Raw genomic sequence first — 27,296 nt, forward strand, 5'->3', positions numbered from 1 at the left:
AACATACTTTGCCATCTTTTTTACTTTTTACTGGTGCCTGTCCTTAGTGCTGATTTGATAGTCAGTTCAAAGGAGGCTGAACAGAAATGATTTATTTGGTCAGATGAGTTGTGCTCTCAAACAGAAGCATCAGAATGTGATATTATATAAGCCATTTGACCATAAAGGCATTTGTGTTCATAATTTTTTTAATGATTTTTTATTTAAGTTTTCACCACAAAACAAGGCTCATAATAACCTCCCATGTTTTGGGTTACAGAAGTGTGATGATTTCGACTTGAATTTGTGGGTATATTTAAGTCTCACTTCGCTGTACCAAAGGTGCAGATCTGACTGTCATGTTTATCTTGCAAACCGCTCCGAATCAGAATATAAACACGCTCCCTTTGGGCCCTTTTCGTGCCTTTACATGCCTGCATGTTACAATACCTGTTAGCACAAGATGCATGGGTTCTCCTTATATTTTAGTCTAACTTGGCTGTGCCAAAGGTACTACATGTAGGTGCAGTCTTGTTTATCTTGCAAATCGTTCTGAATCAGAATATAAACGTGCTCCCTTTAGGCTCTTTTCGTGCCTTTACATCCCTACACGTTACAATACCTGTTAGCACAAGATGCATGGGTTCTCCTTATATTTTAGTCTAACTTGGCTGTGCCAAAGGTACTACATGTAGGTGCAGTCATGTTTATCTTGCAAATCGTTCTGAATCAGAATATAAACGTGCTCCCTTTAGGCCCTTTTCGTGCCTTTACATGCCTGCATGTTACAATACCTGTTAGCACAAGATGCATGGATTCTCCTTATATTTTAGTCTAACTTGGCTGTGCCAAAGGTACTACATGTAGGTGCAGTCATGTTTATCTTGCAAATCATTCTGGATCAGAATATAAACGTGCTCCCTTTAGGCCCTTTTCGTGCCTTTACATGCCTTCATGTTACAATACCCGTTAGCACAAGATGCATGGGTTCTCCTTGCGCTGCCTTTGTGCGAACAGAAGTTTAAAAGCGACGGTAACGTTATCTGATGCTCCTTCCCGGCGTGCTTGCTACGCCGTGAAGACAGACGCACCTCCTACATACCGATGAGGCCTAGGGAAAAAATGTTTCCTGTTTCAGTCCTGAAAAAATTTGGCTCTTCAGGCCACACCAATTTAATTTCTTGGTTAACGGATTTTTCTAGAAAAATAATGGAGCGGGCGGGCGGAAAAAAAATAAAAATAAAAACAGGCCTAGGCATCCTATTATGGTCCAAAATGGTACGATAGGAGCCATGAAGTCAACACACCAGGCTGATTCAAATTTTAAACAATGAATTTTGATATTTTAATGATACCACTGCATTGAAAGATGGAATGACTGTAACAACTAGGATGAAAAGGACTGTTTTCAACTGCTCAGGGCAAAATATGAGCATTTTGCAGTTGATTCTGAATTTTTATTTTTATTTGCAAATCAGAAAAAAATGAAGCGGGCGAATCCGTTAACCAAGAAATTAAATTGGTGTGGCCTTAGGCAGGGATTATCTTCTTTTTTCCTGGTTTGACTGTACATTGTTTGATCACTCAGCTGTCAGATCATGAAGCTATAGAAAAAGTTGATCAGCTCGAAAAATGTATGTCCCTTGCAGGGGTCCGCCCAAAAAAAAGGCTAGGGTCGGTCAGGAAACAGGAAACACAACATTTTTTTTCCTAGACCTGACATTGAAAATATAAGTGTCCTCATGCAAGTTTTTAAATTTGATCACTAGAGATTGCCAAAGTCTAATAAAAAAAAAAGAAAGAAAGAAAGAAAGAAAAAAGATAAACCCTACCTACCGACCATAATTTTTTCTGGACTGAAACAGGAAACACAACATTTTTTTTCCTAGACCTGACATTGAAAATATAAGTGTCCTCATGCAACTTTGTAAGTTTGATCACTAGAAATTGCCAAAGTCTAATAAAAAAAAAAGAAAGAAAAAAATATTACCTTCCGACGGACCATAATTTTTTCAGGAGTGAAACAGGAAACACAGCATTTAATTCCCGTGGCCCGAGCCTGCCCTGCTCGCTTGCTGTAACAAATCACGCTGCAGGTAAATGGTTTGAGGAAGGCTCTATTGTGGCTGGGAGCCTGTGTGGGGGAAATCCCCTCTCCGGGCCTGGCTTAGCAGATCCCAAGTTCAGATGCCAAGATCGAGGCCAGGAGAAACTCTGGGGGTGAATGTAGCCTCCGTCGCAGGCTTATAGAACTGGGGGTTTGGTGGTCTTCGGCTTTTTTCTGATTAGCCTCCGTAGCAGGCTTATAGAACTGTGGTTTTGGTGGTCTTCGGCTTTGTTCTGATTAGCCCAGTTGTCAAGAAAACGGGGGTAATTCAACCAGGCCGGCTATGTTGTCTATATATATGCAATCAGAAAATAGCACATAAAAGATCCCAAAGACCATGAAGACCCCCCAAACCCCCAGTTTTTGGCATGCTAGGGTGAATGGATATTGTGTGGTTTTACTTGTGTCTGTGTCAGAGCTCAAAATACTGGGTGCATGTGCACCCAAATTTGGAGCTGTGCACCCAAATATTTTTGTAGGTTTATGTGCAGTGCACCTATTCCCAAACATGAATTTTGATCCCTGATTGATATTGTGTGGTTTGTGTGTGTGTCTGTACATCTGTGGAGGCCCAATCAACGCACACATTGTGAGCTGCTGCTGCACACTTATGTAGTTATCGCACATTTGGTGATTCAATCAGTATCGGACTGAGCGTCCCGGGGGCATATCAGTCTTGCGATGATGGACTCTCCTCTGATGTGCATAGAGCCATCGACTGTACACGGCATATCCCAATAACTGTTTAACAGCTTATTCAGTTCAACAGTTTTTTCATTTAAAAAAAAAAAACTGTACAAACGTGCTGAATAACACTGATTTTTACAGTACTGTTGATTGTCTGGCACATAAAAAATTAACATTATAATACATATACAAAACAAAAGAACAAAAACATTAAAGTAAAGACCAGAGAGTCACTTTTTTTGGTATCTGTTTGTACGTGCTTTAACAGAGTCAAGTGGATGTGATGATCTTGTTGTTTTGGCACTGATCTTGCTGTTCCCCCTCCGTGACAGCTAGTCCTCCAAGAGAGGACACAACACAAAATGCATTGACTTACATACAATTATTACAAAACACCAAGACGAAGTATATATGTCTATCATCATACATCACATTTCGAGTGTCTTGTGTCTCGCTTTTTTTTATCGTCAGGTTGTTCCAATCTGTAATAGTTAAGCATGTGTCTGAAAGCTTTTTTGATGCTGTTCGTTGTCCAATTTGAATGTGTCCCTTGTTTGATGTGGCATCAGAATGTGATCACTGTTTAACTGGTTGTTCCATGCATCAATATGTACCAATCAAATTGTGCCAGCATCCCCCAATGATGAATGAAGTACCTCCTCCCTACCCAGGGTACAGGTAGCCTGTGGATTATATAATTACATCAACACACAGCTGATCTAAAAATTACATTACATACAATTATTGAAAAATAACAAGATGTACAATGTACATGTATGTGCTTCACGACTCTCTCATGTACCTGCTTGAAATTCCCATGAGATCACATTGTTTGTATCTTATGTGTTCCATTCTGCACTGGTTCTTTGTCTGAATTCTCTGAAAGCTTTTTTGATGCTGTTCATTGTCCCTTGTTTGATGTGGCATCAGAATGTGATCACTGTTTAACTGGTTGTTCCATGCATCAATATGTACCAATCAAATTGTGCCAGCATCCCTGGTGATGAATGAAGTACCTCCTCAGTACCGGAGGGTACAGGTAGCCCGTGGCATATGGCAACAGCTTGTAATTTTCAGCATTACCGATCATGCGTGGCGGTGGCAGGGTCTGACCGAGCTGCCAAACACAGAATATCAAAATCACAAATACGCCAGTGGTGGGGAAACACACACCTATATTTCATGCAGCTGTCGTATGTATACATAGCAAGGTGCAACTGAACTGCCACACACACACACAAAATATCAAACACAAGTAGCAAGGTGCTACTGAACTGCCATACACTACATTTAAGAAAAAAGAGTACCAAGGTCCGACCAAACTCCCACACAAAAGATGAAATATCAAAATCACAACTACGGTGGTGACAGGGAAACACACACCTATATTTCATGCAGCTGTCGTATGTATACATAGCAAGGTGCAACTGAATTGCCACACACTACATTTAAAAAAAAAGAGTAGCAAGGTCCGACCAAACTCTCACACAAAAGATGAAATATCAAAATCACAACTATGCCAGTGGTGGGGAAACACACTTATATTTCATGCAGCTGTCGTATGTAGCAATGTTCAGCCAAGTGCCTTGGTTTAACTGAACTGCCACACATAAAATATCAAAAACAAGTAGCAAGGTTCAACTGAACTGCCACACACAAAATATATATTAAAAAAAAGTAGCCATATATAAAATTTTTTTTTTAAGTATCAAGGTTCAACCGAGTTGCCACACTCCAAGTATCAAAAAACACAACCACGCAAGCAACGGTAAAAAACTGAAACACACACCTATATTTCACGCAGCTGTCATATGTAGTAAAAAGGTCCAACTGAACTGCCACACACACACAAAATATCAAAAACAAGTAGCAATGTTCAGCCAAGGATCTTGGTTTAACTGAACTGCCACACATACAAAATTTAAAAAACAAGTAGCAAGATCCAACTGAACTGCCACACACTAAATATAAAAAACACGAGTACGCTGGCAACAGGGAAACTTATCGAAACACAAGCCTATATTTCACGCAGCTGTCATATGTAGCAAGGTGCAACTTAACTGCCACACACACACAAAATATCAAAAACAAGTAGCATGGTGCAACTGAACTGCCACACATATAAAATATCAAAAACAAGTAGCAGAGTCCAACCAAACTGCCATATATAAAATTTTTTTTAAAAAGTATCAAGGTTCAACCGAGTTGCCACAAAAGGTACTGAAACACAAAACGTCGGCAGAACGTACTGCGCCTGCGCAGAACCCCACATTTTTATGCTTTTCGGTGGATTTTTGGCCAACGTTTCATTGGAATTTTGCCTGTTGCAGAGGATATCTTTTCCAACATAACATTTGGAAACTACAGACGAGATGTTAATCTTATATGCGCTATTACGACCTTATATGAGACATTCTACCGAAGTGCTATGTATAATACACTACGGGTTTCGCGCAGGTGCAGTACGTTCTGCCGACGTGCTCTGAAACACAAACCAATATTTCACCGGGCTGTCTGGATGATACGATCGCTGCACCAAACGGCCGCATGTATTATAGATGGGCAGGCTGCTCCCATTACTGCCCAGCCTTTGTGCAGGGCTGACCATAGATAAAGTCATCAGCCCCTCCGCTGATAAGAACACGTTTAATGGCCCTCCATAAAAATCTGCGCCGGGCCTTTACGGTACAACCGTCATTCCGGGGGAAACCGTGATCTACGCTGGGATCTGGGGGATGAATGTCTTCCCAGACTTGGCGTCATGCGAGAGACGTATCTTCTCCGCTTTATGAAAAGACTTTGGTGTGACGAGAGTGGTTTTCTTGACTTCTTTTTAAGATTGCTTTTAGTTCTGTTTTCAGGTTGAGAATCCCTGCTTCGGGATAGTTCTGTCTGGATGATGTTTATTCGGGCTCGAAATTCATTTTTGGGAATAGGTGCACCCAACCTGAAAAATTATTAGGTGCACAAGACAATTTTTGGGTGCATCATAAAAAACAAGACCTAATTATCGATCTTACTGGTCCTCTTCTAACTTAAAGCTTGAATCTGAAATGGGAGCTAACTTCAAAATCTTACACAAGTACTACAACAAAAATTTTGTTATTTTTCTGACCCTTAGATGCCAAGAATATAATACCTACAAAAATATTTGGGTGCACTGGTGCACCCACAGAAAAAAATTGGGTGCACAGTTCCAAATTTGGGTGCACTAAGGTGCACATGGACCCAGTATTTCCAGCCCTGATTATTGCATACAGATGTTTTTACTTTTGCCTGGCCGTAATCGTAAAAGTAAATCGAACCGGGAATCCGGTGAATAAATTTGATGAATTCTGCTGTCTGTTATAAGAGTTGCTTGGGTTTTGGGGGCTTAAGTAAAGTAAAGATGCGGATCTTAAGTGCTTTGTAATGCAGAAGGTTTGACTGGTATCAGTCAGTTACCGAATACTGTACTTCTTATATATAGTGTATGTCTGACCTATAGGAAATTTTTAGAAATTACAATTTGGTTGTACATAGTCATTATGTTTTTATTTTTATGTGCAAACTGAAATAAACAAACAATAAACAAATAACACTGTCCCAAAAATAAATCTCAATTGTCCCAAAGTGAGGATGACCTGTCCCAACCTGTTTTTGGGAACTTTAACTTGATATCAACTTTATTTTATTCATGTTCACTCCCAGGCACAATATAATATAATTGCAGAGTAGACAGGAAATTATGGGAACTTTTCCGGGTCCAAAAGCCGGGACGTTTGCCTGATAAACAAAAGAAGGGCTGACATTCTGATGTTGATTATTTTTCTAAAAGCCTTATATTAGGCTAATGCTACACAAACGCACAACGCGCTACGCACCCCTGTACAATATAAACGTCGATTGACCGGCATTCATTGCGGTAAACAAACTGTGACGTAATAATGGTATAGGTCCATTTCGAGCCCTGCTCTCCCTTTCTGTAGGAAAGCATGTATCATGTCTGTAAATGCGTAGGTAGCTGCAGGGGAAAACGTGTTAATGGCATAGCCTGTAGGAAGTGTCTTCTGTGTCCCAGGTGTGGGGTAGACACAGATGTTTACCTGTGATATACACGAGGGCCTGCATGGGGGGGACCTGACAACGCTCTACGCTAAATTTTTGAGAGGCGGCTACGTATTACGCTTAATTCAAGAAGCCTCCCCCATTACGCTTTACGATAAATTCCGGGTAGCTACAACGCATTACATGAAACAAAACATGACCATGAATTACGCTCTACGCCAATTACGCTCTATGTTGAATAAGAGCAGTCCGTCTACGCTCTATGTAGATTTAAAACGGCCGATTACGCTCTACGGAAAAGGGCATGCGGACCCCATACACGGTGTCTGGCGTACCTTTACATCCTTATCACTCTTATCTCCCTGTAGGAGTTAGAAGTAGACATCACGCTGACAGCGCAGGGAGAAATGTGCCCTCGCTTAGGTGTGGAAAACCTCCCAAATCGGAATATGAATGGTTTATTCAGAATATATATATATATATATATAACATCCATGTCCATAATATCACCAGGGTCCATAATATCGCCACCTTTAGAAACAGTGTGCTTAAAGATATTTTTACTGCAACATACTTTTGGTATGCACTCCTGCACACCTCAAATGTACATACCTAGGGTGTGTTGCAGTAAAAATATCTTTAAGCACACTTTTTCTCAAGGTGGCGATATTATGGACTATGGTGATATTATGGACACAGATGTTATATATACAGTATATAAAGTGTATACAGGAAGGCTCATCATAAGGAGTATGAAGTTTTGTGTTGGCATTCCAGCTTCTAATACTATATACATTTGTACATGTACTTAGAGATATTGCATACAGTAGTAGGTAAGATGGAGTAGGATGTAGGTTATTGCTATAACTGTACCAGCCCAATTATTTCCGCTTTCTGAGCCAATTCATAAGGAATAATAGAGTTACTGTAGCTCATCTGAATGTCTAAAGTCTTGCTATGGTAAGGAACATTCCCAAAAGAATGTAGATGGACTGTGGTGCACACTGGATCGCCATCCAGACAAAATCTATCTAGAAAATGACAAAATCTTCTTGCTGGAAGAAAATACCAAATTTTGAAATCCTCTTTTTCATTGGAAAGTCTTTGAGGTCTTTCTAATCGTCATTCTACGAAATCCGCATCTTTGACATTTTCCAAATCTTGTCGTTAGGCTGAATAACCAATGAAATCCTTCAAAATCCTGTCAATTCAGTTTCTGGAAGCAGGTAGTAATTCCTAAATGCCTCTGCAGACAGGACAATTTGGAGGCATTACAGCCTGCACATCTCCTGATTCTTATTAAGTCGCTCAAATTGCGGGGAAATTCTCAACAAATTTTCCCCGCATTCTGTCTCATCATAAGTCATATATATCATCTACGGGGTAAGCTGTGGCTATAATTGGGTAGACAGGTACGTGTAGGTATTCTAGGGTTCACATCGGGCCATAGCAAGTAATTTTTATGGATGACATCAGCGCGTGCATTAATTTTTTACTAATTTTGGAAGGAAAACATACTGTTGTTTTTGCTCTGTTTCTTCTTCTTCCTCCTCTTCTTCTCCAAACAACTATGGTCAATGACCTGGACCAGAGGTCTGTTACCATGGTAACTAGTGTTGGGTTACATCATGTTGCAATCTTGTAGCAGGAGGGATTTAGACTCCTGGTACTGTGAAGTTAAACATTATGCATTTGTTTTGCAGATGTTACCTTTCTAGTTTGTTTGACTCCATGCCTTTATTGTTGTCTGCAGAATTCATGCCCCTTGAGACCAGCACGCTGTCACCTTATTAAGGATAATCTGAACTGAACTTGTTTGTTTATTTGTTTGTTTTTTTTTGTCTGCAGAGATCATGTTCCTAGAGACCAGTGCCCTGACAGGCAATTTTTGTTTTGTTTGTTTGTTTGTTTTTTGACCCTGCCCTTTCTTGTTTTCTGCAGAGATCATGTTCCTTGAGACCAGTGCCCTGACAGGGGAGAACGTGGAGGAGGCTTTCCTCAAGTGTTCCCGGTCCATCCTCACCAAGATCGAATCAGGTGAGCTTTTCACATGTGCTTTCCTGAACATCCTCACCAAGATCGAATCAGGTTAGCTTTTTTCCTGAACATCCTCACCAAGATCGAATCAGGTGAGGGAGCAAATGAATGAATGAATGAATGGAGGGAGGGACGGACGGACGGACAGACGAACGAATGAACAAACAAACAAACAAACAAACAACGCCCTGCCCACAGACACTGTCCAATCCCCGTCTCTGGCCACCTTTGTCTCGAGGGTGTCTAGTCCGGCCTAGACTCAGTCACACTGGTGACCTTCGACCCGAGACATGTCAATTATTGCCGGTATCGGCAGTTGGACATTACCGGAAGAAGAAGATAAAGAAGAAGAACAAACGAATTAGCAAACGAATGAATGAATTCATGTTCCACAACGGTGCTATTGACAGTAACAGTAAAACATTATAATGTACATTATAGGCAATGTCTTTTACATGCCATTCTTCTCTATTAACATAGTTGATCTTGAATTATATGTCCCTTAAAACATTTTATTCCCTTATAACATGCAAGTTCAGTGTGCTTGCAATCATCTTCATGTGTGCATGTAAGTCCATTTTACCTACCGGTAACTCTGTGAGGGCACTTAAACTATAAGTAATAATAAAGCTTCTGAATTATTTTCTCACCAGTTGATATACATGCATAAGAGAAGAAATAAACAAAGACAGAGAAAAATACACACTGATGAAAATGTATCACCCAGCCTCTAGATCTTTCAATAATAAGTGTGGTCCTCTGTATTGGCTTCCATCAAAACACACTGTCTGGTTCTATTTAATTATGTAGATTTGAAATGTCCCTTGTGTCAGGAAACGCAGTCAGCACATTATAAATTCATGATTATGAGTATTTGATAACCGCAATTTCCAGGCTTAACCCAGGAGAGAAATTGCTGCTAATTTTCCATTCATTATGAAATAAGGACCGTCCATTTGTTAAACAGCCACATCATTCACCAGTAACCTGTCCTGGAATAATTGATGGGGTGGAATCATTTGGGCTGATCAGGACTTTCTGTGTGTGTGAGTGTTTGTGTGTGTGTGTGTGTGTGTGTGAGGGTGTGTGTGTGTTTGTGTGAGCGTGTGTGTGTGGGTGTGGGTGTGTGTGTGTTTGTGTGTGTGAGCGTGTGTGTGTGTGTGTCTGTGTCTGTGTGTGTGTGTGTGTGTGTGTGTGTGTGTGTGTGTGTGTGTGTGTGTTTGTGTGTGTGTGTGAGGATGTGTGTGTGAGTGTATGTGTGTGCATGTGTGTCTGTGTGTGTGTCTGTGTGTGTGTGTGTGTATTTGTGTGTGTGTGTGTCTGTGTGAGTGTTTGTGTGTGTGTGTGTGTGTGTGTATGTGTGTGTGTGCTTGTGTGTGTGTGAGTGTTTGTGTGTGTGTGTTGTGTGTGTGTGTGTGTGTTTGTTGTGTGTGTGTGTGTGTGAGTGTTTGTGTGTGTGTGTGTGTGTGTAGTGTGTGTCTGTGTGTTTGTACATGTGTACAGAGACCAGGAGGAGCAGAAATGAACAAGTGACAAAATTGGCAGGAAAATTTCAAATGTCTTGTCATGTAATTTCTCCTTTCTCTTTACGGACTTGGAAATATGATTCTACTAATTTGCAAGGTACTAGTAGTAACTGGTACAGTAAGTTGTTTGTAGGTGACTGTACGTGCTTGAATGCTACTATGTTTTATTGGTCCAGGAAAGTAAAATTGACAGCAGCAAGGCTGGACATATGTGGGAGTAACACTCTGTTGGATACTTCTCCTAACCCTTCCTGTACAGCAACCTGAGATCTCCCTTCCCTATCTGTGTGACCACCTGTTACAGTGTAGGAGTAGAACTACACAGATTAACAACACACGGCTCCTGTCAGCAACACCTGGCTTTTCAGTAATTATCTTCTCTGTCTCGTTCAGTGCCACACCGCTGCAAACTGAATCACTGTCTAGTTCGTGTCTAAATGTGTTTTTTTTTCCCTGTACCGGAGAGCCTTGATGGCAGCCCCTGGACTTGTCCACATCCCTTCTGCTTGCCCAGCCCATGCTTCACTCCGTATCAGTCTCCAACACGCACCCTACAAATTGCACAGCAGGATGAAACTACTGCGGGTTTGCGTTTCGCAGACTGTCAGCGCTTTGGAAACGTATCTGGGAGGCTTTTGGAGTCCTTATCTGTTGCGCGGCTGATGTGAAGGCCCTGCTTGTTACCTGCGCGAGTGATAGAGATGCACCGAAGCAGGAGAATCCCGGCCCCCTACGCTGTGATTTAGCCCACTACGCTGCTGTCTTTCAACCAGCGTAGGGGTGTTTTTTGGGGGGAGAGTCTTCATCAATCTTTCAAAAAATGAAAATAAAACTTTAGAATGAAGCTATAATAACAAAATCTATCTTCCAATAAGCAAGAAATAGTGTCTCAGAGTGTTACAAGTTACAAATTTTTGGTGGAGAATACCAGACCCCCTGCTGTGGTCATGTTTTTTTGGGACTCAATGTGCGACTTGGGCCGCAGAAAGTTGCCCTTCTGTTGCCCTGACCCCTACGCTGTGAAAAAATCCTGGTGAGAACCCTGCATGGATGATAGAGATACGCTAACACAGGAGGAGAATCCGGGAGACTCCAACTAAGTCCACACCAACTTAATTGGTTAGTTCACGGATTTGCCTCTTCATATTTTTTTGATTTCAAAAAAGAAAAAAGATTCTGGTTATCAACTGAAAATGTTCGTATTTTGCCCCCAACAATTGAGGAAAGTCCTTTTCTTCGTACAGTTTTACCATCTATCAATGTAGCGGTTTGATTAAAAGTTCAAAATTCAACCCAGCCTTTTGTTTTGACTTATTGTAGCATTTGGGGCTATAATAGGATGCCCAGACCTGTTTTTATTTTATTTTTCCTGTCGCTTAATATTTTTTCTGAAAAATCCGAGAACCAACAAATTAAATTGGTGTGGCCTAAAGGTATTGATTTACAGCTGAGTCCTACTAGAAAGGCAATCAGAGTTCGCACCACCTCACACGCGCAGGTAAACCGGGGGACCACTCTGGCTCAAACAGAAACACTCCCGTTTGAAAAGACCCGATCCCAAAAGAACCAATCAAAAACTCTCCAAGGTCAGTCGGAATTGTAGAGGTCAGAGGCAGCCTGTAGGGTTCTTGGCAAGCAAGTGATCGTCGTGGAAACAGACTTGTGTTCTTCTCGTGTTTATTTTTGTTCTTCTGACAAGCTGACGTAGGCCACACCAATTTGATTTGTTGTTTCTCAGATTTTTTGAGAAAAAAATATGAAGCGACAGGGGAGAAAAAAACTCATCGTGGAAACACAACTTGTGTTCTTCTTGAATGTCTTTATCTTTTGTTCTTCTGACAAGCTGGCATAAGGCCACACCAATTTGATTTGCTGGTTCTCAGAATTTTTTTGGAAAAAATATGAACGACGGGAAAAAAAACAGACAAGTCATCATCGTGGAAACAGACTTGTGTTCATCTTCTGTTCTTCTGACAAGCTGACGTATGCCACACCAATTTGATTTGTTGGTTCTCAGAGTTTTTTTATGAAAAAAATAATATGAAGCAACAGGGAAAAAAAACACAAAAAAACAGACAAGGTCAATCAGCTCCATAAATTTTTGCCATGGCAAAGATCTGACACTGAGTGATGAAACGTTGCACAATCGGTTTTCTCAGACTGTTCCTGTTAACAGACTTTTCAAACGTCCACCAGATAGAGGACTCCCTAACCCCTTAGACACTGCCCGACAATCATCCAACCGGCATCCAAGCCTGAAGTTCGCTAATGGCCTAGGAAAAAAAAATGTTGTGTTTTCTGTTTCCAAACCGGACCCAGAAAAAACTGCCAACACTACCCTTTTTTTTCTGTTTTGTGGATCCCTCTGCAAGCAACATGAATTTTTGGAGCTGATTGACCTTTTCTAGCTCTCATGGCCAAGACCTGGCGCCCGAGTGATGAAACGTTGTACAATCGGTTTTCTCAGATGGTTCCCGTTAACAGACTCTTGAAACATCCACTTGATGACTCTCTCCCTCCCAGGGCTCGAAATTCATTGTTGGGAATAGGTGCACTGGTGCACCCAACCTCCACGTCCACCAGAGGACTCCCTAACCCCTTAGACACTGCCCGACAATCATCCAACCGGCATCCAAGCCTGAAGTTCACTAATGGCCTAAGAAAAAAAATGTTGTGTTTCCTGTTTCCAAACTGGCCCCAGAAAAAAGTGCCAGCACTAGCCTTTTTTTGGTATTTGTGGACCTCTGCAAGCAACATAAATTTTTGGAGCTGATCGACCTTTTCTAGCTCTCATGGCCAAGACCTGGCGCCTGAGTGATGAAACGTTGCACAATCAGTTTTCTCAGACTGTTCCTGTTAACAGACTTTTCAAACCTCCACCAGAGGACTCCCTAACCCCTTAGACACTGCCCGACAATCATCCAACCGGCATCCAAGCCTGAAGTTTGCTAATGGCCTAAAAAAAAAAATGTTGTGTTTCCTGTTTCCAAACCGGACCCAGAAAAAACTGCCAACACTACCCTTTTTTTTCTGTTTGTGGATCCCTCTGCAAGCAACATGAATTTTTGGAGCTGATCAACCTTTTCTAGTTCCATGGCAAAGATCTGACACTGAGTGATGAAACGTTGTACAATCGGTTTTCTCAGATGGTTCCCGTTAACAGACTCTTGAAACGTCCACTTGATGACTCTCTGGCTCCCTCCCAGGGCTCGAAATTCATTGTTGGGAATAGGTGCACTGGTGCACCCAACCTCCACGTCCACCAGAGGACTCCCTAACCCCTTAGACACTGCCCGACAATCATCCAACCGGCATCCAAGCCTGAAGTTTGCTAATGGCCTAGGAAAAAAATGTTGTGTTTCCTGTTTCCAAACTGGCCCCAGAAAAAACTACCAACACTACCCTTTTTTTTCTGTTTGTGGATCCCTCTGCAAGCAACATGAATTTTTGGAGCTGATTGACCTTTTCTAGCTCTGTGGCCAAGACCTGGCGCCTGAGTGATGAAACGTTGCACAATCGGTTTTCTCAGATGGTTCCTGTTAACAGACTCTTGAAATGTCCACTTGATGACTCTCTCCCTCCCAGGGCTCAAAATTCATTGTTGGGAATAGGTGCACTGGTGCACCCAACCTAGAAAAAAAAATAGGTGCACAAAAAATTTTTTGGGTGCACCATATATAAAATAAAACCTAATTACAGATCTTATACTGCTCCTCTTCTGAGCTTGAATTTGAAATGGGAGCTAACTTCAAAGTCTTGCACAAGTACTACAACAAAGATCTTATTACTTTTTTGACCCTTAGATGCCAAGTATATCTGGTATACTATTATACATTTAATATGTACAGAGATACCTACAAAAATATTTGAGGGCCTGCAAGGGGGTCCTGACAACGCTCTGCGCTGAATTCGGAAACCTCTCGATTACGCTTTACGATAAATTTCAAGTGGCTACAACGCATTACGTAGAATTAAAACGCCGAATACGCTGTACAGAAAAGGGCTTGCGGGCCCCCATATTTGGGTACACTGGTGCACCCACAGAAAAAAAACTGGGTGCACAGCTCCAATTTTGGGTGCACTAAGGTGAACATGCACCCAGTATTTCCAGCCCTGCTCCCTCCCCAGCAGATCATCCTACCGTCAGCAGACCGTGAAGTTCACTAATGGCCTCCACCCCCGCCAAGCGGACACAAATGTACCAATCTCCTCTGAAGATGCTTTATGGGCTCCTCCGAGGGCCCGGCTCCGCAAAGTTTTCCCCCGTAATGAATGTCTGAGAAAACTGCCCGGAGTATACAGAGATCAACCCGCCCTTTCAAGTACTGACAAACCCGGAACGCTTAATCCTGGCCGGAGGCAGGGCTGATAAGTTTTATGTTGGGGTCTACTGATGGTTGCTTAAATGTGCGCACCGCCCTCGGTATACTGAGGATATCTGCTTTATGACACTCGTGCCTCAAAGTATGGATTTCCTTCATCACTTTCCTGCCTCCGAGCAGAAGTTTTCTTCCTCCTCTTTCCTCCGATGTCCGATGTTGTCTCTCGGATCTGAGGCCACACCAATTTAATTTCTTGGTTAACGGATTTTTCTAGAAATATAATGGAGCGGGCGGGCGAAGAAAATAAAAAATAAAAACAGGCCTAGGCATCCTATTATTTATGGCCCAAAATGGTACAATAGGAGCCATGAAGTCAACACACCAGGCTGGTTCAAAATTTAAACAATGAATTTTGAACTTTTAATGATACCACTGCATTGAAAGATGGAACAACTGTAAGGACTAGGATGAAAAGGACTGTTTTCAACCTCTTCAGGGCAAGATATGAGCATTTTGCAGTTGATTCTGAATTTTTATTTTTATTTGCAAATCAGAAAAAAATGAAGCGGGCGAATCCGTTAACCAAGAAATTAAATTGGTGTGGCCTCAGAAAAAAATTAAGCGGGCGAATCCGTTAACCAAGAAATTAAATTGATGTGGCCTGAGACTGAGAAAAAATAATATTTCCTGTTTCATTCCTGAAAAATTACCTTTTTATTTTAAATCCTTTTATTAGTTTCAGTCCTGAAAACATTAACGGGGGGTGCCCTAATTCCGACCCATCCCTAATACCGAACTAGTTTGAAAAATCCTTGTTGCGGCGTTATGCATGGGAGCACGTGCCTAAAAATAACCACACGAATGGACAATGTTTTTGTGTTGATATCGGTAATCTCACAAAGTTTGTTTTAGTTCGTACACTCCGACAACAGACGAGTGAAAAATCTGTGTGAATTCGACGCTTGTTCGGGGGTTGACGAGCGTATCAAAAATGCTGGTTTTGCTTTTCAAACAGTCGCTTTGGAGCGAGTCGCGTAATCGTAAAAAGAAGACTTGTGTGGAACAGAAAACAGTTGTAGATTGTTTTAGTCATAATTTGTGTATTATAATTTCTAAACTCTCTTCTCAGATCGACCTGTGTTAAACACTAGGTCGGAATTAGGGCACCCCTGTTGCGATAGAACGTTCCACCGGCAAAATGACCAAAAACCTGCCGTAAGTTTCGCGAACCATTACGCTTGGGTGCAAGGCGCTACACTCAAGTGAAATACACAGTTGTGCAGCTTTAATCGTTGTGATCTTTATCTGTCAATGTTATATCTCATGTTGCGCGGGTTTTTGGTCAGATAAACTATTGCCAAAGGTCTGTGCGTTTGCATGGAACATACCTCGGAATTAGGGCACCCCCCATTAGGGTCGGTAGGTAGGGATTATCTTTTTTTTTTTACAATTCTTTAGATTTTGGTGATCTCGAATGATCCAGTTATACAATACAGTTTAACAAAGTAAAGCTTGAATGAGGACACTTATATTTTCAATGTCAATGTTGGAGAACCAATTGTACAACATTTCATCACTTCGGATGTCAGATGGAGCTAGAAAGGTTGAAAAAAATCAGCTTGAAAAATTTATGTACCTTGCAGGGGTCCAAATAAAGGCTAGGGTTGGCAGTTTTTTCTAGGGTCGGTCGGGAAACAGTAATCTCAACATTTTTTTTATCCTAGGCCTGACCTGCGTGGTGAACTGCTCCATCCCACAGGGGGAAGTCTACTCAGACTCGTTGGATTTAAACATTAATTGCTGTAAATTAAATAGGCTCCTGTCTGATCGGGGGCGAGGCAGGGAGGAATTACGTTCATAGTCCCAAGACTGACTCCCAATTTCCCGGCTTCTGACGCTCCCGGCGCTCGGTTCTCCCAGAAATAACACGTCAATCACACCAAAAAGCAGTTACTCAAGCAACTGGATATGATTTTGAAAACGTCAGACGTTTCAGCTAGTATCCACTAGCTTTCGTCAGTGATTGAGAGACCAGAGGGGAAATGCAGGTTTATAAGCAAAAACTATTGATTGATTTGCAAATAAAGCAAAGATAAATATTTGGAAGTCGAAAATGGAACAAAAGTCAGACAAGTCAAGACAAGATAATGCAAATTAGTCAGAAAGCTCCTGTTATGCAGAACAGGAGCTTAAGTGTTGTCTGTTCTCGGGGCTGGGAGTGCCATATCACAAGTGCCGGAGAGATCCACCCGTAGCCCCCCTTCCCTGTTGAGGGTGGGGTTGTACAATCATATCCAGTTGCTTGAGTAACTGCTTTTTGGCGTATCGTATTGCCTGGATGTCTAACCTTCATCAAACATGTCAATCAAGCCATAAAATATCGTAATTCCTGATTTTTTGCACTCTACTGTTATGTTGACTGTTTTCACTGTTACTTCTGTACCGTGAACTTATCACAACAGTTAACAAACAATTCCTGGACTTTCTTTTTCCTGCACCTGTCACCACCGCGAATGTATAGTTGCGAACATTTTTCTCGGACCGGGAAGTTTTTCTACCGTGAACATAAAGTGAATTACGGTACTCCTCAACATACTGTACCAAGTTTCATTTGATTCATTATTTACTAGGAACTTTTTGATGTCCCGAGGATTTTACATAATTGATTGTTGTGGATGAAGGAAGCACTTAAATAGCCTATAATGTCTGGCAATGATATCTGTAACCGGAGGGTGAAATTTCCATCAACATGAAGTTCTGAGGGCACGTTTGATATTCGGGATAAGGCCACACCGATTTAATTTTATGGATGACATCCGCGCGCGCACTGATTTTCGGCTGTTCTCAAAAAAAAAAAAAATCACGTCCTCCGAGGCTCTGGACTGGGTCTAGACCTAGGTAGCCATGGTACTTAGCGACAATACGGAGCCGGTGGTAACTGTGGAGGATGGCACCCAGGCTACCGAAACTCCACGACCTAGGTAGCCATGGTACTTAGCGACAATACGGAGCCGGTGGTAACTGTGGAGGATGGCACCCAGGCTACCGAAACTCCACGACTCAAGAACTCACTACACACGTAACGTTACAGTGCCGATTCGTAAATTCCACAAAAGCCGGCATGTGCCGCCTTGTCGTGTACATCGCTATGTACTGCCGCAATTTCACAATACCAGCTTTCTATTCCTATGGTTTAGTAGCATTTTTGTTTTTGGTCGAAATTTTTTTTTATTCGCCCGCACGCACAAGTTTGGGGGTCTTCAGAGGATGTCATCCATAAAATTAAGTCGGTGTGGCCTAATGGGAGAGTGTCTCAATCCTGGCCTCGAGTCCTGAAGTCCTTATGTTGAGACATTCTTACAGTGCAGTTTTTAGGGCTTGGAAACCCAATGCCAATATTCTAGTCATTTATCTACATACGGAGTTAAAACCACACTATCCCAATGTATATTGACCCTCTTGGAGGAAAAATTACCAAAATTCTGACAGAAAATGATCACTGAAAGGGCCCTGGGCTGATTTTTAGGGTACCACCCAGGAAATTAAAGACTCATCTTGGGGCTTGTTTCTGCAGTTTTAGAAGCCCAAAGTACGAAAAACTGATTCAAATGTGGTAATGTGAAGAAGTATGTGTCAATATCACAAAGATTGCCTTATTCAGAACATTTCCAGTTTGGCTGCCCTGAAATCGCATTGGATGCCTTTAATGTTAGACATCCAGTTAAACAGTATTCAACAACAATTCAAACTCTATTACTGGATAAATTACAGACATTACTTCTGGACGTTTCTTCAGCATCATGTATGCAATACTTACGTTGAGATATCTGTATCGGTATAGCCGGTATAACTGCCCTTCTGCGTAACACACCAGCTTCGCAGGCACGCGGTGTGGCGGCAGCTAGCTATATCACACCGAACGACTTGTTACACTCGATCTTTGCACATTTGATTGCAGGAGTTGTTTAAAGCTTTATAGTGATGATGCCCCAACTGTGCTTGGTGGCAACGAGTTCCAGTCTACGATAGTTCTGGGGATTAGTTCAGTACTCTTGTGTACGTTGATGAATGTTAGGCATTGAGGTAAACATTATTCAATGGCAATTCAGACTCGATTGCAAGATTTTATATGTGGTTTATGATTTTAGTGCACTAGAGGTGCACTAAAGTAGCTGTCCTTTTGGGAAAGATCAGTGCAGTTCAGTCCCCCTGTCAAGGGCTTTTGCGATACTGTACCTTTTGGAAGTTCAGTAAACCAGTCATGTACTAGTACATTACTGGATGAATTACAGAGATTACATCCTGACGTTTTGAGTGACATGCGTCACTCTTCTTCAGCGTCATGCATGCAATACTTTCAGAGGGCCTGCATGGGGGGTAGTGATGACGAATTACGCAAAATTTTCGCCACCGATTACAAATTATGTTAATGTCTCAGAGCTGATTACGACTTGTGGTTAATGTCCTATTACGAATTACGTTGATTTTTGCGGAGGCTGCCTACGAATTACGAAGTCTAAAGTAAAAAGGCCTGATTACGCCTTACAAAAAAGGGCATGCAGGCCCTCCTTACACACGTGTATTTCTACCCAACGTATGATGCAGTTGTTAGCATGATTAGCGTCTGTAAGAGCCTTTCAAAGGTTTATCATATCATATTAAGCCACGATACAGGCCAGCTTTACCCCTGTGGTTTTCCTCAGAATATGTGAAAACCTGCAGTGGGAATACATTCCAGTCACAGCGATATCCCACGCAGCGAAACACTTAGACCAGCGTTCGGGAGTTAATTTTCCCAGGAGGGTGTCCCAAGTCTAACTGCCGTGACTGGCTGGCAAGGGTTTGAAATAATAATTTTCTGTCTAGTGATATAATTGTGTGGCAGGTTGAATGAACACAGATGCAGCTTTCAACGGATGCGGGGGTGGATGACATTAACCCACAGCAAGCTGACAATAACTTACCCTACTCTAGCTGATCAAGGAACACTTGGCAGTCACTATGACCACACAAGGGGGCCCGCATGCCCTTTTCCGTAGAGCGTAATCGGCCATTTTAATTCTACGTAGACTGTAGACGGACTGCTCTAATTCAACATAAAGCGTTACTGGCGCATTTTGCGTAGATCGTATTCACCGTTTTAACTCTACATAATGTGCTGTAGCCACTTGGAATTTAACGTAAAGCGTAATCGAGAGGTTTCCTGAATTCAGGGTAATACGTAGCCAGCTCTGTTGGGACCCCCCATGCAGGCCCCCATAAGGAAGAAATGTGGGTGGGGAACAGAAGTTGTGGTAGAATATGTGGTACGTTTATAGCAAGCTTTGACTGGACTTATGTATAGCAAACATGGGAATATACTTTTGTGGAAGGTTGAATGAACCCGGAGGCATCTTCCAAGGGATGTGGGAGTGGCTGGCATTAAAACACTGGCATTTACTCTACTTTAGGCACAACTGACAATGGAATGCATGACCACACAAGGAAGAAATGTATCTGTATCATACACTCACTCACACATACACACACACACATACCCACTCACACACACTCACACACACATACCCCCACACACACGCGCGCATGCACACACACACACACTCACACACACACACTTATTTTCTTAACATTCTCAAATGACTGAAATGATGTTAAGTAGAGGTAACATTTATTTTCCTTGTTTCTTACAGGCTAACCTTCACCGACATAGCCGGTATAACCGCCCTACGGCGTAACACACCAGCTTCTGTATCTGTATAGCCGTTATAACCGCCCTACGGCGTAACACACCAGCTTCTGTATCTGTATAGCCGGTATAACCGCCCTACGGCGTAACACACCAGCTTTGCAGGCACGCGGCGCGGCGGCAGCTAGCTATATCACACTGAACGACTTGTTACACTCAATCTTTGCACACTTGATTGCAGGAGTTGTTTAAAGCTTTCTAGTGATGATGCCCCAACTGTGCTTGGTGGCAACGAGTTCCAGTCTACGATAGTTCTGGGGAAATACGAGTTTTTGAATACCTCAATTCTTGGTTGATAACTCTGATATTTGAAGGCATGACGTAATTCCACTCCTCTGTTGTTTTTCCCGCAGGCGAGCTGGATCCGGACAGAATGGGATCTGGGATCCAGTACGGAGACGCGTCGCTGCGTAGGATCACCAGACAACCGCAGCAGCAGAGAAACCCCCACTGCACCTGTGGGTAGAAACAGCAGCAGTCATCCCGAGCTGCGTGGGACAACCGCCGACCGTCAGGGGATACAGACAACATGCCACAAATTATTAAGGAGGTTTAGAGACAGCAGGAAGCGGGGCTCTAGCCAGCACACGTTTTTCCGTCAATCGCAGTCAATTGCGGCCCGTGACAGCAAAATTTTTGCGAACCAATCCGTCACAGTTGACAAAAATTTAAATCTGCGGTAAAAATATAAAAACATCCAAAGGACAACAAAGACACCACTCTTGACCCCATGATTTGTCATTCAGAAAGTGGGAAATAGTGTTTTTAGAGGCTTGAAAATCCAAAATTTGCCCACAGCCCCCAACTAGATTGCAAACAGTCTCCCCCAGATCCAGTCTCATAACCTGGACTGACGGAAAAAACATTTGAGCTGGCTAGAGCCTTGGCAGAGAGTTGTGTATGTCACAGAGGAACAATATTACTGCTTGTGCATTGTAGGATACTAATGTTGACGTAATGTTAGCACAGAGTACTGTATGTACCTATTGTATGTTATATTCCCGTATGAGATAATGATTGTATGCTGGACATGATTGATTAAGACTTCAATAGATGTGATTGAGATGTAACTTATTACTGGGTAGACCTTTTGTAGTAACTGTGGTTAGGCCACACCAATTTAATTTCTTGGTTAACGGATTTTTCTAGAAAAATAATTGAGCGGGCGAGCGAAAAATAAATAAAAATAAAAACAGGCTTGGGCATCCTATTATGGCCTAAAATGGTAAGATAGGAGCCACGAAGTCAACACACCAGGCTGGTTCAAATTGTAAACAATGAATTTTGAACTTTTAATGATACCACTAGGTAAGGTAATGATACCACTGCATTGAAAGATGGAATAACTGTAACAACTAGGATGAAAAGGACTGTTTTCAACAGTTCAGGGCAAAATATGAGCATTTTGCAGTTGATTTTGAATTTTTATTTTTATTTGCAAATCAGAAAAAAATGAAGCGGGTGAATCCGTTAACCAAGAAATTAAATTGGTGTGGCCTTATCTCTGAATTTTGGAGCACAAAAGTCTCGTTGTGACTTCTTAGAAAAAAAATGTTTCAGGTCCGATTCGGAACTGTGAAGGACCCCATATGTACATAGCACGGCCACAACTTAAATCATTGTGAATAAACATTAATGTTAGTCCATGATGATGTATAAGATTTAATTCCAAACCCTACTGTCACCTTTTACTGAGAGTTCCAAATCTCCTGATATGAACCATAACTTGTAAAAATGATGATGTGCTCACATCTGGGTTGGTTGTATTAAGTGTGATACTTCTTCTTTCATCTTACAGTTCAAATGCAGATGCCTGGTTTATAACTCAGTCTGTATCTTGAACAAGAATAACACAGGAAAGGCTGCTGTTCACAGCAATGGAAGATTGACATTGGGGAAAGTAACATCCGTGTCCATAATATCACCAGGGTCCATAATATCGCCACCTTGAGAAATAGTGTGCTTAAAGATATTTTTACTGCAACATACTTTTGGTATGCACTCCTTCACACCTCAAATGTACATACCTAGGGTATGTTGCAGTAAAAATATCTTTAAGCACACTATTTCTCAAGGTGGCGATATTATGGACCCTGGTGATATTATGGACACAGATGTTACATACCTGCTGCTGGAGCCTCAAGAGGTACACATGTACATGGAAAACAATGCCTACATGTAACACAGTTTGTTAGGTGTGACACTATGTCGTTCAAGTCCAAGTGTAAGTTTGGATTCTTGCTACAACTTTACTCCATGTACCTTGACCTTTACATGACCTTGTAGTGATGCCTATGTCTAGCAATGTGTAGGTGTGACACACACCTATGTATGTCAAACTGTGTAGGAGTAACACTATGTCGTTCAGGTCCAAGTGTAAGTTTGGATTCTGGCTATACATGTCCGTGTAGATTTACTCCATGTACAATGACCTCCACCTGACCTTGTGGCGCTCATTCCAGTCATTCCGGTTCCTGAAACTGCCCCCCTCCCCTTCCCCAGGGCTTGACAACACTGTTGAGAGACAGACAGGCTCTAGAGGTGTAAGATTGTGGGAGAAGGGTCAGGTGGTGCAGACAGGGCTCTTGACCTCCACTTGACCTTGTGGGGCTCATTCCTGTTCCAAAATCTGCCCCCCCTCCCCCTCCCCAGGGCTTCAGCACTGCTGAGAGACAGGCAGTGTCTTAGAGAGGTGTAAGATTGTGGGAGAAGGGTCAGGTGGTGCAAACAGGGCTCTTGACCTCCACTTGACCTTGTGGGGTTCTGAAAGCCGCCCCCCTCCCCAGGGCTTCAGCACTGCTGAGAGACGCGCAGGTTCTTAGAGAGGTGTAAGATTGTGGGAGGTCAAGTGGTGCAAACAACGCTCTTGACCTCCACCTGACCTTGTGGGGTTCCAAAACTGCCCCCCTCCCCCTCCTCAGGGCTTCAGCACTGCTGAGAGACAGCAGGCTCTTGTAGGATTGTGGGAGAAGGGTCAAGTGGTGCAGACAGGGCTCTTGACCTCCACTTGACCTTGTGGGGTTCTGAAACGCCCGCCCCCCTCCCCCCTCCCCAGGGCTTCAGCACTGTTGAGAGACAGCAGGCTCTTGTAGGATTGTGGGAGAAGGGTCAGGTGGTGCAGACTCTTGACCTCTTAAAAGATTAGGAAGGAGTGAAAGTAAAGGAACCCCAGCTGGAGGGCTGAGCAAACAAACTGCAACCACCTCAGAATGTTATCCTCCTTTGTAGGCTTCCAAGCAGGTTAGTTTTAACACCAGGGTTAAGATGTTCTTTTCTGGCCATCCAGGACAAACTGCCATTGACTGGCTGGTAGGTTGTATGATGGCTGGCAAAAGGAGTCATTAACAGTTCTAAAACTTATACCCGTTGTGACTCAGAGGCCTGCACAGGAGGCTACCAAAATGTACATTTTTGCCCATGCAAGGCCTGGTGGTCTCTGTAGCATATCCGACTGTATTCAAGAGAACTTTTAGACCAGTGTTCTAGCCAGGGTCCATCATTTGACAGAATTTCGCAGCTCATAACGGACAAAAATTTTGCATAATCTTTGATGGACAAAATCGTATGGTAAAGATTTGGAATGAAATGTCATTAAACTAAGCTAAATTAGTCTACCAGCAAAATTTGCTCCTCAAATTGCCTTTTCGGAAATAGCATTTCAGAGGGTCTTGCAAGATTTCAAATTTTCAGAACAGTGATTCGGACCATGATTGAGATACAAACATTCAGTTGATAAGTAGTTTTTTATTATTCAAATGTTTTCGGCACATTCCCCACATTACGTAGGCATGCAATCACCGTTTCCAAACGACAACAGTTCCTCGTGACTGCTTCGCGCGCACCATATGAAGATAGAACCAGGTTTCTGTGTTCCGGTGTTAATAAAGGTTAAACAAGCTGGGAGACAACAGAAGTCTCCGGAGCTCCCTTAACTGCGGACGAGGCGCGGGCAGGCAGAATTTGTGGCGTTAAATGAACCGTTTTACGGCAGTAAATTGCTGACTGGTTTTACAAGCTCATTAGCATTTGGCGAGCCGTTGTCATGGAACATTTAGGACTCACCGTTTCTGATTTGGATGACATTTTCGGCGAGAGATTTATGTATTCGCGAAGCCTTGAAAACAACTCGGACCAGACAGCAGAACACCAAGAAACGACTGCTCGACAATGAAGCCGGGTTTGCAGAAAGGCTCTCGTCAGAGACAGATTCTGTCCAAAAAAAGTGAAGCATAGGTTCAAGGAGAAATTCCGTAATCTCAGTAATCTACTTCCAAGTCCCAGGCTCATGTCTCTCCATTAGGAAGGGATTGTTGCCAATTTGGCGATTCCGAGTCCATCTGCATACATCACGGCGCGTGTTTGACAGCCTGAACAGTAGTCAATTTTCCACTAGCTTGAGACCATATCATACATATTCACTGAAGTGCCATTTCATGGCAGCCCGTCGTTTAGTCATGTGTTCTGCACTGCACGTCCGCATGTCCGGTACAGAGGCGGGGGACCACACGCATGATCGGAATACTGTTGTGTAAAGTCATAAACTTTTCACAAAGTTGTAAAACTGGAATTGAAACATGCTTCTTGTCAATAGGAATCAAATGCAGCTAAACGCAGCGACTAGTAGAAAAGATGAAGTCTTAAAAAATGCTCTATTAACTCCCCGGTGCGGCCATACCAGTTTAGTGAAAAATTAGGTCAACTTTTTAGTGTTTAAAGAGAAGAAAAAAACTGTCAGCATTCTTTCTGCCTTGTGCTCCTAGTAGAAGTGTTGTCTTCCTTCCGTTCCGATCGCATTACTCTACAAGAAACCTACCAATGTGATTTCAAGAGTTGTAAGTTGTCGTGAACGTTGTGTAAAAAAGGCGAAAGCCGTAGTGAGTTCAGCAGTTGTCGCTGTAATGTGAACAGGACACCCAGACCTGCTCTGATGTAGGCATCGATGCCAAGCTAGGATGTAGTGGAAGAGAGGAGAAGCCTAATGCCAAGTACCATAGTCCATCAGATTAGCACAGTGCAGCTCTGTAGCTATGTGTTCTCCAGAAAGCCTCTTGTACAGACTTTTCTAGTAGCATTTGTTTCTATGAGAAAAATGAGAGTTTCTTTTCACTGGGAGAGATTGTATAGGGCGAGGTCTGTTAGTCTCTACCAGGCTTTGGGAGGCAGCTGAAAGAGTAGAAATTGGCCAAATGGAGAGATAACACACCGGGGGAGTTGGTCCGATAGAGAGTACATGTTATCTCTCAATTTGGCCAATTTTTTTTCCTCTTTCCGGCTGCCTCCCGAAGCCTGGTAGAGGCTTGATATCTGTATCAATTGGATAGCTGTGTCTCGTATCCCAGAAAAGAAACCACACTCATAGAAACAAACGCACGCTGCTGGAAAAGACTGTACATGAGGACATACTCCATACATGTCAGACTGAGGAGACAAGTTATTCTGTGACACACAATGTCATTCCCGTAGCTCTACGTTAGGTAAACCTAAAGACAATGCAAGCTCAAGTGAGGCTTCTACGTATAGATGTCCGACAAATGATAGGTTAAAGTACCTACATATGTGAGCCATTCCCTATAAATGCTGTAAATATCGCAGAGTGAAAACAGCATCTAACAAACAGTACCTGTAGGTAAAGTGTAGCCTTATCATGTATTATATGTAACAGATACATATTAGCCAAGATCGAAGATCTCTATGAATGATACATGTGCACTAGTGAGAGAAGTTATGAGCCTGTGATATGATGTGAAGATTAAATATACCAATATTGTGTCATAAGCAGTTTTTTATTGACTGACGTGTATTGACTTTGATGGTCCACTGGTTTGTATCCTTGTCCCTGAACTTCGAGCGAGGGTGGCTTTTTCGACCCAGGCCGGATCTGAAAGTTTAAACATGCACGCCATTATTTTTCTGTGGCCAAGGCCTATCCCAGCTTGGCTTAACCTTAAAATGCTTCATATGTAACAAATGCAGATTGGGCACCCCTAGAGTAATGGTCGATCAGGTGAAGAAGAGGTTTCGGGGGACCAATTCGCATTAAAATCACACCTAGCTTTGCATCTGAATTTGTAGTATGGATTTACGTTGTCCCTGCGAATTTGTAAGACTTAGTCATTGTGGTGGTCACCCTTTCCGTAAGTGGGCAGTTTGCCTATAGATCTAACTCATTTCAGGAACTAAGTGTCCTTACTTTAGGCCACACCAATTTAATTTGTTGGTTCTCGGATTTTTTCAGAAAAATATGAAGCGACAGTGAAAAAAAATAAAAACAGGCGTAGGCATCCTATTTTAGCCCCAAATGCTACAGTACGATAGGAGCCATGAAGTCAACACAAAAGGCTGGGTTGATATTTAAACAATGAATTTTGAACTTTTAATCAAACCACTGCATTGATAGATGGAAAAACTGTAACAACTAGGAAGGAAAGGACTTTCCTCAACGGTTCGGGGCAAAATGTGAGCATTTTTTAGCTGATTCAGAACCTCATACTTTTTAGCTGATTCAGAACCAGAATCTTCTTTTTTTTTTGCAAATCAGAAAAAAATGAGGTGAATCCGAGAACCAACAAATTAAATTGGTGTGGCCTTAAACTGACAGGCCTCTATGGGGCACGAGGAAACTCAGGTAGGAGGCACTGCATACTGATACACGTATTTACATTCCTCTGATATTCTGGTGTGAGTCGAGGACCTTCCAAAAGGACATGAAAGGCCATCCTTCTTGTTCATGTGGCCAATTATGCCCGTACATGCTGGTCCCGGGTCTGTAAGATTGTGTCTAAACACATTAGGTAAACTGTCACAGTCCTCCAAGGGATTGGGAACGTCTCAATTCCCAGGCACCG

General features: G+C 42.4%; 1 protein-coding gene and 1 long non-coding RNA gene across 2 annotated transcripts in view; both read left to right on the forward strand.

Annotated features, from left to right (window-relative positions):
* Positions 1 to 21,580, forward strand: part of LOC109484067 (ras-related protein Rab-4B) — a 51,266-nt gene extending 29,686 nt beyond the window's left edge. Inside the window, exons 6-7 of the mRNA XM_019787277.1 lie at positions 8,762 to 8,857; positions 20,805 to 21,580. Coding sequence (XP_019642836.1) covers positions 8,762 to 8,857; positions 20,805 to 20,917 — 209 coding nt within the window. The 3' untranslated portion in view covers positions 20,918 to 21,580. The remainder of the gene's footprint in view (positions 1 to 8,761; positions 8,858 to 20,804) is intronic.
* A 1,770-nt stretch (positions 21,581 to 23,350) lies between these two features.
* Positions 23,351 to 26,226, forward strand: LOC109484066. The gene is made up of 2 exons (XR_002141058.1): positions 23,351 to 23,429; positions 23,564 to 26,226. It is a non-coding gene; the product is annotated as an uncharacterized LOC109484066 (long non-coding RNA).
* The last annotated feature ends 1,070 nt before the right edge of the window (positions 26,227 to 27,296 follow it).

This window comes from Branchiostoma belcheri, unplaced genomic scaffold (genome assembly GCF_001625305.1).
Source record: "Branchiostoma belcheri isolate BF01 breed outbred unplaced genomic scaffold, Haploidv18h27 scaffold68, whole genome shotgun sequence".
In the NCBI taxonomy this organism is placed as follows: Eukaryota; Metazoa; Chordata; class Leptocardii; order Amphioxiformes; family Branchiostomatidae; genus Branchiostoma; species Branchiostoma belcheri.